Below are 13220 nucleotides of genomic sequence, written 5' to 3' on the forward strand. Positions count from 1 at the left end.
GGAGGCAGGGACGAGGTGTAGAGTGCAGGGAGAAAGCCCGGGAGGAGGCCTAGGAAGCAGGAATAGGCCCGGGACACAGGGACGGGGTAACAGGTAGACACTAGCCACAGGACGAGGCTCAGGGAGAAGGCCCGGGAGGCAGAAGCAGGCCCGAGACAGGGCAACAGGCAGGCACTAGCCCCAGGATAAGGCTCAGGGTACAGGGAGAAGGCCCAGGAGGCAGGAGCAGGCCCGGGGCATGGCAAGAAGCAAGGAATAGCCTCAGGATGAGGCTCAGAACACACAGAGGAGGCCCGGGATGAGGCACAGGAGGAAGGAAACAGGCTCAGGGCAAGGCTTAAGGCACAGGGAGAAGGCTCAGGAGGCAATGCCAAGCCTAGGAAACAGGAACAGGCCCAGGACGAGGAGTAAGGGACAGGGACAAAGCCTGCGATGCAGTCTGGGGCACAGGGACAGCGAAAGAGTCAGGGACTAACCCTGGCACGAGGCTAGTACGCAGGTACAAGCCCCAGGACAAGGTTTAGCACACAGGGATGAGGCCTAGAATGAAGCCCTGGCAGCGGAGACAAGGCCTGGGACAAAGCTCAGCAGACAGGGACAAGACCCTGGATGAAGCTCAGAAGGCAGGGTAGTGGGGATTGGGCTGGGTACACTCAGCAGCTGCTCAGCTGAAGGGTTCTTCCTTGCTTCCAACAGTGCCCACAGCAAATGGAGAACAGTGCAGTGAGGTTTTTGGCTGTTTACACAAACATCTTCACTTACGTGGGGTCCTCAGTAAAGTCCTGTGTTAAGTGTGCATTTAATTGATTTCACAAGTTTGACTTGGGGTTGGTTTGGCTTTTTTTTTTTTTTTGTGTACCACAGCGTTGAAAGTGAGGCATTTGCTCAACCCAAACTGCACCTGGGAGCTTTGTGAGTGATTTAAGTACGGTTTTAACATACAAAATCATGGTGATTTGGCAGGAGAGCACTGTGTTCCCAGTTGGGAATATCAAGTATACATTATGTACTCTGTGAGCAGACTAAGGCTGGTGGCTGTTGTGGGTAATTCTTGCAGTGAAAATCCAAAAGTTACACCAGGCATTAATTTTTCCTTACATCATTTCCAAGCAAACAAAAATACCGTTCTTCTCTCATTTTGTTAGTGATGTAGATCATCAAAAGGCTGACTGGGTTAGTATCCACGAGCAAATATGCCAGCTGCTGATTCCAATCCGTACACCCCTCCCTTTTCTCCCTTCTGAAAAAGAAAGAAAACATGGCATGGAACAGCTGCTGAAGAGGCAGGTATGTACAAAAAACCCAAATGCCACTTCAAAGTGCTGCCAGTGAGATTTAATTCTTCCTACATTTTGATGTACATAGCACTGGGAGGGCACCTTGTTGGTTGATTGCTACTTAGTTGCAGAGCTTTAATTTTTTTTTTTTAAACAAAAACTGTTTAATAAGGGAAATGGGAGCATCCTCTCTCCGATTCTACGAGCCTTTTGCCTTTTTCGCAGCCCTTATTTGAAGTCCTGAGCTTCCTCAGGCAGTGGCAGTCCTGCATCTCCCACCTTGCCAGGTAGTTAGTCCATCTCCCTGGTTAGTCTGGCATCCACCTTTGCTTCTTACAGGGTGTCCTCACCCTGATGAGAGGGATTCCCCTTTCTCCAAGCGGAGGTGCAGAGAAATAAAGTCCCCTCCCTTAGTTTACCTGGCCAATTTTATAACGCCCTTTCCCACTAAGTACGGTGTTTTATCTCTGCTTTTTGGCCTTGGTAGTGGTGCAGATGTGCAGGTCCTTTCCAGCCCGAGTGGTTTTCAACTCGTCTGTTTGTTTGTTTGTTTGTTTATGATGCGACAGGATCTACTTCTCTACAGTGTTGATAAAATAACCCACACAAATACATCTGCTACTTAACATGATCTTGCCCTAAAAATAAATTATCCTTCTGGCGTTGCGTAACTCCTGATCAGAGAATAGTTGGACAACAGAACAGCTGAAAGTGAGCTGGTAATGGTCAGACGGTGCCACCGAGCAGAACATCATTGATCTTACAGATTTTACAGCACATATTATGTCTAAAGTTGTTTCTGGGCCAGGTGGTGGGCTTGTTGGTGAGGTCTTCATGGGAGCACCCAGAAAGTCCAAAAGGGGTGGAACCTATGTAGACCCAAGTCCTGCTTGGTGAAAACTCACGGCAGGCTCTAGGCAGGAGATTCCTTTGGGCTTTGTAGGAATTAGGCACTGACAACCCCGTTTGGCTTTGACAGTCCCATCTGTTTGAAGATCACAGGCAAGACTGTTGAGCAAAGTCCAGAGGAGGTGTGTTAGAACAGTACGTCCCAGAAGCGTCAGGAAAAATGCAAAAGCTCCTTTGTTCCAGGTTACGTTTAAGCTGATCTTTTACAAAGTCTGCAAAGAAAACAAAGGTTAGAATCGGTCTTATTGAGGGTGGTGGCACGGTTTTCACATCCTGACCTGCTTAAAGCTTTCCCAAGAAACTTCACCTGCATGTTGAACACTGATGTTGGAGGCATCTGTGATTACATCACTGGATTTATAGCAGCTGAAATGCTGCATACATTACAAAAGGCCACGTGACTGCCAGATCAAGGAAGTACTTCATGATTAGCTGGAAGCTAATCATGTCTTTTTTATTAGGTTCCAGGGGAAGACAGCAGGAAGATGGGGCTGGTGGAGAAGGGAGAGTCACTCCTCTTGATTGGAGTGCACACCTAGGTTATCAGACGGCAACTGCAGACCTGCAGCCTGAGCCCAGGCTTGGAATGACTTCATGGGAAAAGGCACAGAGAGCAGACTCTGATTTTCTTTCTAAGTAGAGGTTTTTGTAGGATCTTTAACAACCCTATCGCATTTGTTCTTTAACCTTTGTCTCCAGACTATTTAAATCAAATAGATTCTGGGAAGGGCATGTGCAGGTTTGCTTTGTCTTCCTTCTTTCCTAAGAAACATCTTGTTGATCACCTGCTTGCTTTCACAGCAAGACTGCAGCTTCCAGCCAACACATGAAGTCTGCCTTTGTGTACAGCAAGCTATAGGGTCAACAGCATTGGGCCCAGATTGGCTGAAAAGCATTGGAAATTATCTAATGCCCCGTCTTCCTGGCTTTCATCATGTTCCTATTTACAGAGCCAACAAAAAGGCTTTAAAGATGGCCTTTGGAGCTCAGGGAAAAGCTACCTGGTCTCATGACAATAAGAGAAAATACCTTCTGCTCAAAACCTGCCCATAGGTTTGTTATTTTTTGAAGATTTCTGTTGTACTTTAAACTCCTGCACGGTGTTTGTTTAGAAAACAGACAGCTCAGGCCTCAGCCAGGACGCAGGAAAGCTTGTGCACATGAAGATGCCCTCTGGCTTAAGGGAAGGTGTGTGAAGCCGAGAGCCAGGAGGTTGTTTCTACCTGGTCTGTACACCAAAGCGTTGTTGATAGAAATCTGCTTTTGTCAACACAGCCTGGGGGGTGCCTGCAGACGGTGCCTCCAAACTGACAAACCTCCAAGTTTCTGTTTGTAGAGTAGCCTCACCTGCCTGTGTGATGTCAGCTTACCGCAGCCCCTGGCTACGGGAGAAGATCCATGGCTCAGCCAGCTACAGCAGTCCTCCGGCAGCAACGCTAGCCCTGCCGACTGCAGATTTCAACTCGAGCTGACTGGAAGCCTGCTTCCTCTTTAAAATCATCATTTCTTCATCTTCGTTTTTGATGCCTGTGAGGGAATAAATGAATGTGGCGCCGAACCACAAGTATGTGTCCCACCTGGAGCAGAGCTGGGGTCCTCAGCCTCCTCAAACCCCAACTGGGGGAAAACTGCGTGGGGGCATCTTCAGAGAAACCTCTGTAATTGCCACAGAGATGAAAAGAGCTCAAAGCGGGCAGGTCTGGGGGCGTGGGGCTACAGGCAAGATGAAAACCAGGGCAGAGCCAAAGCTAACGATCCCCCCGAGGCTTGTAACTGCACAGTCTTAAATATTCGGTGCTGCAGGGCCTGTGTTGTCTCCTGCCCTTTCTTCTTCTCCTGGGAGCCATGCAAGAGTCTAACCCTTAGCTTCTCCTCGCTGCAGATGTTTTAAGATAGCTTCCATCGTGGGAAGCAGCAGTGATCCTATTGACAAGGAGTAAAAGACTGATCCTGATCTCCAGCGCCTCCCCAGATGACAGTCTGCTTGATACCCACGCGCCAAAGCTGGTGCCAGTTGCGACAGAGTGGCATCCTGACAAATAACAAAAGCTTTTATTGCTCCTTGCCCTGAGCATGTGCTGACTTTCTCCTGGGCACCACACGCTGCCCTGACATGGCTTGGTTTTGGCGTGTGCCTTTTCACTCCGTGTGCTGGTGGCTCTGGGGCTAGAGAGTCGATGATCGTGTTTTCTAGCTCTTGGCTCTCCTTGCTGTAGCCCCCCAGTTCTGTCACTCTGGGGTGTGTTCTTTGAAGCTTTCATTCATCCAGAAAAAAGTCCTTTATCTCAGCCAGGATCTCCAGGAAAGACTCGCAGGCTGTCCTCAAGGTTCCCTATCCCTGAGCTGTTCCTTCGCCCGAGGCACAACTCTGCCTCTCTCAAAGCTCAGCAAAATGCCAAATCCTGGCCTCAAAAGCACTGGGATTTGGTTTTTTCTGCCCTCCACTCAGCCACAGCTGTAAAGCAGAAGCAGCAGAGAGGTGAAACGTTATTTTCTGACGGCGCTCGCTGCACGGGCCTGCCCATACCTCCAAGCAAGGGGAGAGCGAGCGCTGGCTGACTTGCCGTGGCAGCACGGCTAGGCACACTAGGTTTCTTTCCAGGCAGCTTTCCTGCTGCACCACTTGTGTGAAAGTCTTGGGAGTTGGCAACAGTTATGCTGAAAGCAAAGAGAAACAGATAAATACCCATCCTGGCTCTTTTTCCCTGGCGTCCCTCAGCACGTTGCAGGGGCACAACATCCACGGTTGCCGTAGAGCCCCTGGCAATGCGCGGGACTCAAACGGAGACACGTTTGTGGAGCTGGTGAACAGGTCGGATGCTGCAAAGGCTGAAAAGACCAAATTGCGGCGTGGACTGCTGGAAGCACTGAAAGTCAGGAAGCAGTTGTACGTACGGGAAACATTATGGATTCTGACAACAAGCAGAAATCCTGCAGAAGCTGCTGGACCACCAAACCCGACTATATGGGAGTATAAGCGCATTATACTGTGTTCTAATTTTGACCGGCCTTCTAGACCCCGTGCCCAAAATACCAGGCCCAGAACTGGCCGGGAGAGGGTGGGAGGAAGCTGCAGCACCGTGTGAGCAGCTCTCCCCTCGCTTCCAGACTGCGTCTCCTGCAGCTGGAGTTGTGCCATGCTGGCACCAGCGTGGCAAAGCATACGCTCCGCTGCCTGCTGTGAGTCACTATTATTACCGTCAGCAAAACCCCGACATAGCTCCTTTGTCTAATCTTTTCTATGGTCTTGTGATGATCGTTTTCTGTGCTTCACAGCTTTTATTGCTGCAGCCTTATTAGTCCTTTTTCACAGGCGTAAAGGATTCTTCCTCTCATAAGACACCACATGACCGAAGATGATGTCCAAAGCTGTTCTGGTAGAAGTAGGCGTGAAAGCCAGGCTCTGAGATGACAGCTTTAATTTCCATCGATTAATTACAGCCACAAACATTACAATCACCAGTTTACAGTCTGAAAACTGGAATGTAACAAGAGACTGTGTGGTTTATTTCTCCTTATCCTCTGCTCACTCTGTCCCATTACTGTGTTCCCCTGCAGAAATACATCATCAAGCTCGCGTACAGCGCAGCCCAGGAGTTCATTTTGGGTAAAAAACATAAAGAAGCGATACCTGCAGCTTTGCATGCACTGCGTTTCAGCACCGACGTGTACGGTTCCAATTCCGTGCACTTGGTGCCTGCTTATCTCCTCTTGGCTGAGGCCTCCATGGGTAAGTATTGTCTAAATAGTAACATTGGCAAGGGCAAGACCTCCCTTGGGTCAGGTTTCTGGTTTCCTTTTACCATTTATCAGGGAAGGACCAGCTCTGTGTTTCAACATTGTGGCGTGTCTCTGCCCTGCTTCAAGGGCATTTCAGCGAGATTTGAGAAGTCACACACACACCCCCTTTTCTGTGTGGGTCTGGGGAAAAGAATCACTCGTCGGTGATGAGAGATCAATGAAAGCAAATGAAGTGTTTGCTCCGTCTCCCAAGAGACCGATTCCCCCAAGAGGAGCAGTATCAAAATCTATTCTTCACCTCTGTGGCTTCGTATGATTCTCAAAAGCTTTACATTCCCGAGGGTGGTTGGCTGTGCTCTTATCTCCGGGAAGCAGCAAACATTTCTGAGGCCACTGGATGGGGGGAATGCCTCGGTTCATTCACAAAAGCACGCTCTGCCTGAAGTGGAGCTTTTTCTCGTGGACTGTGTGCTTTATAGAAAATGTCAAGTTGGGACTCCGCAGCTGGAGAGCTGTTCACCTCAGCTGCAGACGTAAGGGACTGAGAAAACACTGTAAATCATCGCTGTTGCGGGAGTACACGCAGTGCTCTGCTGGCAGAGTTGAGCTGTCTCAAGGATTGTCGTAAATGGTGCTGCGAGAGAAGGGAAAAAAACCCTCATGAGTAATTCTAGCGTGATAATACATGACTCATTAGTGGCTGCCTGTAGCTAACCTGTTTTGAACACGTGTTTGAGAGATATGGAATGCAATACATGGTTTCTGGCTTCTCTCGCAGCTCTAGCCTGTCCGTAAATTCGATTTTGAACACCTGCTGACCTAAGGAACACTCGGGAGAGAAGTGGGGGATCCACAAACGAGGTCTCCCTATCAAACGACTGCAAGGATTAATGGGCAGCAGTCTCTAAATTTCTAACTTACAGAATGTGCTTCATCCCACTTCTTCCTACATGTTGTTTCAGGTATTGGCCACCTTCCACAGGCATCCAAGTATCTCTCCCAAGCCCAGTGGATTGTCCTTAGAACTCCAGACTGCAGTGTTGCTCTTCAGTGTGAATTACATCGTGGTCTGGGGCTTTTCTGTGCTGCCAAAGGAAACTTTGAAGAGGCTTTATATCACCTGGCGCATGATGTAAGCCAACTCAAATAAAGAAACACTTCCATTTTCCTTCCTTCTCTAACACTTGCAGGTTGATATGAAAACCCCGGCAGGCAGATCTGTAATCCTGATTTTAGCGGGTACACGTTACAAACTCTTGAAGTGAGTGGATCCAGGACACCCATGTATCTATGTGTTAGCCAAAGTCGTGTTTTACTAGTTATCCTTATTCCCTTGAAGTGACACATCCCTTGTCTTCACTGCATCTGCTTATAAGTTTATCTCTCAGCTTTGTTTACGGTACAGAGATGACCAGACATTCCTACCCCACACTGCTACAGTTGCCCTTTATTCAACGGATAAGTTTTGGTTGTCCCTTTCCTCAATACTTTTCTTTTAGGCAGCAGCTCTCTGTCTGTCGTTCATTAACAAACGCCTCACTTAACTATTGAAATGTTTGCTGCCACGGCGTTTTCCCCAGTACAGTCTTTATAGCCCCGAGAGCACTTTGTCACCTTTGAAGGGGTTATTGCCAGCTGTGCTCCTGAGGATGCTTTGCCTGTCATTTGATCCCCCAAAGGCAGATGAACTCTGCAACATCCTATTTATGTCCCATGTAGACTAAATTTATCCACCGCCGAGTGATGTATACCCACTACTGTTGAACTTGATAGGAGCTTTGTGTGGGCATAAATGATGACATACCGATGAGGAGAATGAGATCCTTTTTATTATAATACAGGCGACCCTGTCTTTGCTTAGTCTGTAAGCCTTTTGTGAGAGATTCCCGCTGTGCCATTGTTTTTTTTAGGTACCCTAAATCCAGTGCCTGAAAGGGCATCAGGTATTAGGGGTTTTTTTGCTATTAGCAAGCCGTCACAGCAGCCCAAGACCTGCCTGAACTTTGGCTGCGTGTCTGAGATCTGCTGAGAGTCACACGCCAGCTCAGAATAGCTGGAATGCACCAGTGCCTTCCCACTCCCCTGGCTTTGGCTGGGGCTTCGGGGGGAGAAACGGGTGCCGTGGGCAGGGCTGGAGAGCTGAGCAGTGGCAGCAGGTTGTGCGTTCGAAGGCGTGAGACATACAGGTTGCACAGGGAGAGGAGGAGAGGTGGGAAACCTGCTCCATGCATCAGTGGGTTCCTCTGCCCCAGAGAGCAGGGGAGTGGGGGGGCATTGCATTCCTTCATATAAAACCTAAAATACAGCTTTCTTAGCTCCATGTTTTACAGTTATAATCAGGTCTATCTAACGCTGTAGTCACACATAAAAATAAGGAATGCTTGCAGTATTATTAATCCATAGGGAAAAACTTTCCCGGGTTCTACATGAACATTAAACTTTTGCTTTTTTTTTTTTAACATCAATTTCAGATTTACCTTGCTAGTTCTACGTTTGGACTAAAATCTCTTGAGACCTGTAGAGGGTACTTCCACATGGCTAATGTTTTCGTTCTCCAGAACAAAATGGACATAGCAAACTTGCTCTATGCTGAGGTTGGTAAAAGCCAAAGTCATGCTCTGTATATTCCGCAGGGGTGGGGTTTTGTGCTCTTTCCAAAGTTTTCCCTGTTTCTGACTGCTAATACAACGGTGACCATATCAGGCATCAGTGTTGCCTTTTAGGATCAAGCTCAGAAACCCTTTTCATACTTAATTATTTCTCTGAGTTAAAATCAGGAGAGAGAAATTCTGTACTCAGTTAAAAGTTGTTTTTCAAGTTGTCTTTAACTTGGGCAGCCAAACCTTGTTTAAAAACAGCTTTGCCACCTCGTACCCCATGCCAGAGGTTGAAGAGTCCCATGAGTAGAGAGGGTCACCAAGGAGTTTCCATGCCCAGGGAAGAGTTGCCGAGCAGCAGCAAGATACAAACGAGCCACAGATTTACGCTGAGAATCAATGGAAAGTCACACTGGTAAATGATCGTCGGAACGGGACGATCCAGCAAGGGGAGTAACAATTGTCTAATACCTGGAAAAGATGCACTTTTATTTGCTTAGCCTGATTTTCTGTGGAAACGAGGCTTTGACAGCTGTGCAATCTGCCTCCGTTCCCACACAAACTTCAACCAAATGTGCTTTTGGTTAACGACTTTGTTGGTTTTTTTTCAAGTTTGATGAAAAATTAGCAGTCAGATAGAGAAATGAGCTTCCAAGTAAGGCTGCCGGTGGGAGAAGAGCGGGCAGATCTCCACGTGAAACATCCAGCTTGGCAGCAGCCAGCTCACTAACCAGCAGGCACTTTGGTTATTGTGGGAGGGACATGCGTTGTGGGGCACATTGTTTATAGAACAGCTCGTTGCTAAATGCCGCGTGTTCATGCGAGTGAAATAATTCATTTGCTTCCTGATAGGTAACTGGCACCTGGCATGCCTTTCTCGTGAAGTCAGTCCAAGCGCAGGAGCCAGCTCTCAAGTCACGACCGGAAATGTCTCTGTCCACTGAGGACAAGGAAGTCGTCGGGGAGCGTATGAGTAAGCACCGCTATTGCACGGAACCGGGACTTTAAAGAATCCGTACATCCTACGGCTCCTACTTACAGCGCGGGGGTTTGCCTGGCATTTGGGTCAAGCAAATTTAATCGGAATCACGGGTATTTCTGATGTTTTCTCAGTGGATTGTGCTGGATGAGATGGACAAGGCCACTTTAGGAATGAGGGTGTTCAAGTGGAAACACGGCTTTGCCTGTGTTCCTTACGTGCTCCTTTTCGCAGCACCCTTGGCAGCGGCTGTAACAGCACGAGGTTCTGCCTTTCAGGATTCGATTCCACTTCAACATTCTCATTTCTCCTTTGTCTCTGTTTAATTAAGTGAAAGTGACATTTCGTCTCACTTAGGCGGGTTACGACTCTGCCTTCTGAAGCAGCAGGATGTGATGGGGTAGCATGCACTGGTAATTGGATGTATTAATCTGGAGAACACTCTCGGGAGAGAAGCTGAGGAATCTCTCACCAGGACATAAAGGTGCATAACGTGTTAGGAGATACGCTAGTGTGTGTGGTACTACCCTACGCTCCGCTCAAGTCCAGCTAGGCTCTGGTCCTCTTCTTTCTACCGTCTGTGCTAATAAAACTAGTGTCAGAGATGAAATACATTTCTGTAACTCATAGAATCACAGACTGGTTTGGGTTGGAAGGGACCTTAAAGCCCATCCAGTTCCAACCTCCCTGCCATGGGCAGGGCCACCTTCCACTAGACCAGGTTGCTCCAAGCCTCATCCAGCCTGGCCTTGGACACTTCCAGGGATGGGGCATCCACAGCTTCTCTGGGCAACCTGTCCCAGTGCCTCTCCACCCTCTGCAGGAAGAATTTCTTCCTGATACCTAATCTAAACCTCCCCACTTTCAGTTTAAACCCGTTACCCCTTGTCCTGTCACTACAGGCCCTTGTCAAAAGTCCCCCCCAGCTTCCTTGTAGCCCCCCTTCAGGCACTGGAAGGTGCTATAAGGTCTCCCCGGAGCTTCTCTTCTCCAGGCTGAACAAGCCCAACTCTCTCAGCCTTTCATCGTAGGAGAGGTGCATCCCAACTCAGGATGCATCCCAACTCACTTTACCTGGCATTGTCTCCATCCAGCAGGAACCACACCAAGACAGGGCCACGCGATACCATCTTCAGTTATGACAGGAGCATGAAAGTTGCTCTTTTCATGCAGCTGTTATGACTCCACATCCTTACTGAAGGCTCATCAACACAATTACTGACTGGATGAAAAGATACCTGTTAATGGGTAGGGAATTTGCATGGAGCTGGGATACCGCATCGATGCTTGTAGCAGAAATGCTTTGATGTCTAGAAGAGATAATTGGACAGTTTTGGATACATTATCTTGCCTGCATACACGCGTCCAACAGGGTTGTTTCATTCCCCACGCAGCTGAAGCCCAGCAGGTGGAAGCAATCCGAGTACTGAATGCGGTGTTGGATGTCAGAGAGCAGGCACCAAAGCAGCAACCTGTGGAGACTGCCAGAGTTCTGCATGCTCTTGCCATGCTTTATTTCCTGGTCAGGGATTTCTCAAAGGTAAGTGCCATCTGGTGAAAGGCTCCAGGAGGGTCTCCTGTCTGTACCAGTGCTTGCCCCATCCCGTGTTCACCTGGCACCTCTCCTGAGCCCACGACAGCCTTGGTCACCCTTGGGTGACTGAGGACAAAGCTGCCGCAGTAGCTCTGCATGAAGCCAGCTCACGATCGGCTGTTAAGGCTAAGGAAACCCCTTGGATCTGTTTCAGGCTCTGCCAAGCCACCTGCAATGGATTCCATAGCTACTCACATTCTCTGGGTCCGTCCTTTGCCTGGGCTATTCTGGCAGAGCAGCTGCCTGTCGCAGGCTGCACTTCGACGTCAGGTCAGGCCTTAGAGAGCGAGCAGGACGTGAGCCCTGCACGTGTCTCCTTGCACCAGATCCCTGTAATGGCCATTGTATTCACGTGGGTTCGCTCTGTTGGCCCTGAAATTCAGTTTTGAATTTGCAGCCCTGTATTTTATGGCTAAAAATTTCAGGTGTGACTGCTAACTCCAGAGTGCCCAGTTCTCTCTGTTAGAAATCGTTGGGTTTGAGGAAGTGCTGAGCCATAAGCACCTGGCAATCGGGCCTCTGCTTGGGCAGAGCTCTCCTCTGCCTGTGTTTGGGAGGGTGGAGACACAGATCACGAGCGGTCTCTTCGTTGTACCAGAGAAAGCCATGATGCGGGTCAGTGTTTGGAAGGCACAGAGAAATAACTTCAAATTAGAAAAAAGACACAGCTTTATAACTGGAGGAATGTCTAATCCCTGGAAGAGCTATCGAGGGAAATGAGGGATTTAGTTCAGGCAGAGTCAATGCAGTTATTTTTTTCCCTGAAATAGCGTTGGGAATGTTCAGCTGTGTTAGATGAGAGGTAAAGATCTCCAGCGGGGGGGCTGGGGTTAGTAATCTCCTCTGTCTGCACTGCTGGATCCTAAATATGATCTCTGTTGGCAGCTTTACTCTCTCCTGTAAAGCAGCTTGTGCAGGTCACCCTCGGCAGTGAGTGGCTGGAGCCTGGAGCTGCTCCAGCACAGCTCTTCCAGGGAGCCTCCGCAGGTATTTTAACTGCCCCTTGAGAAAATCCATGTTCCTGGCAATTACTTTGTCTTTCCTGCTCCATTCCAGGCCCGAGAGGTGGGGATGAAAGCCTTCAACCTGGTGAAACAGCTGCCCCAGCAGGAGTCTCTGGACGCCATTGATCGTTTGTTGAAGTTGATTAACTCCAAGCAGTAACTCTTCCTGCCGGGGCGAGGGGTTTGGCCAGTTATCTGTTGAACTGGGTGGCTGGAAACCAAAAGCATCACGAGCCGTGGGTCCTTTCTGCTGCTGTCACCTCTCCCGATGCGTCCCTTTCTGTCTCGAGGCGGTTGAAAATGAAACTTTGGGAGGTCATTTTCCCCTGCTGACCAGCCCCTGCAGACCGGCTCAGAATGAGGCTGTGGAAATGAGCACAGCCAGCACGCGGTGCAGAAATCGTCATCTGATGCTTTACGAATAAACAAACAGCCTCTTACCTCCTCACATTGTCCAGAAGCTAAGGCCAGCCGCCGTGTGCGTTACCCCACGCTGCCCTTCCGTTTGGCGAGGGACGTGGGAGGGAGGGACCCAGGGAAGGCCCTTGCTGTGCACCCATCTTGGGTATTGTCATCTGCTCCCCAGGGCCTTGGGCTTTGTCGGGCCTTGCACCCTTCTGCAGCGCCCCCACCCCCAAATCCACCTTCTCTCCTGCAGCGCTCCAGAGGAGTCGCGTAGCTCTGGGCACCGAGGGACTCGTTTGTTCCAATTATGGAAGAACTTGTATCCAGGAGGGACCCCGGGAACAGCATGAGGGAAAGTGGTTTGAGGGAGAGCATTCACAGGCCAGGGCTCCAGCCAGGGCTTCCAACCCAAAGGAGTCGTGGTTCCCTCCTGGCTGCGAGCTCACCGGCACGTAGCCATCCCGTTAACTCCACCGCCAACCTCGAGAGGAGAAGGTCCCTTGGGTCGCCAAATGCTTCTGCCCTCAGACCCCACCAAGCTCTTGCAGGCTTCGCTCCCAACAAGTGAAGAGGCTGGCGGGGCAGAGGGGGCGTTGTGTCACCCCCGGTGGGAATGAGAGGGGCACTGGAGAATCACAGAACGGCAGGGGTTGGAAGGGCCCTTCGGAGATCATCTAGTCCAGCCCCCCTGCCAAAGCAGGTTCACCCACACTT

General features: G+C 49.5%; 1 protein-coding gene across 1 annotated transcript; it reads left to right on the top strand.

The window, feature by feature from the left end:
* Positions 1 to 1145: 1145 nt before the first annotated feature.
* ZMYND12 (zinc finger, MYND-type containing 12) lies at positions 1146 to 12261 on the top strand (the record flags this gene model as incomplete). Its single annotated transcript, XM_010157756.1, has 7 exons — positions 1146 to 1287; positions 5745 to 5916; positions 6890 to 7059; positions 8399 to 8521; positions 9377 to 9497; positions 10898 to 11043; positions 12154 to 12261. Coding segments are annotated over 7 exons (982 nt in total), but the record flags the coding sequence as incomplete, so codon positions are not given.
* Between the last annotated feature and the right edge of the window lie 959 nt (positions 12262 to 13220).

This window comes from Eurypyga helias, unplaced genomic scaffold (genome assembly GCF_000690775.1).
Source record: "Eurypyga helias isolate BGI_N326 unplaced genomic scaffold, ASM69077v1 scaffold48778, whole genome shotgun sequence".
Lineage (NCBI taxonomy): Eukaryota > Metazoa > Chordata > Aves > Eurypygiformes > Eurypygidae > Eurypyga > Eurypyga helias.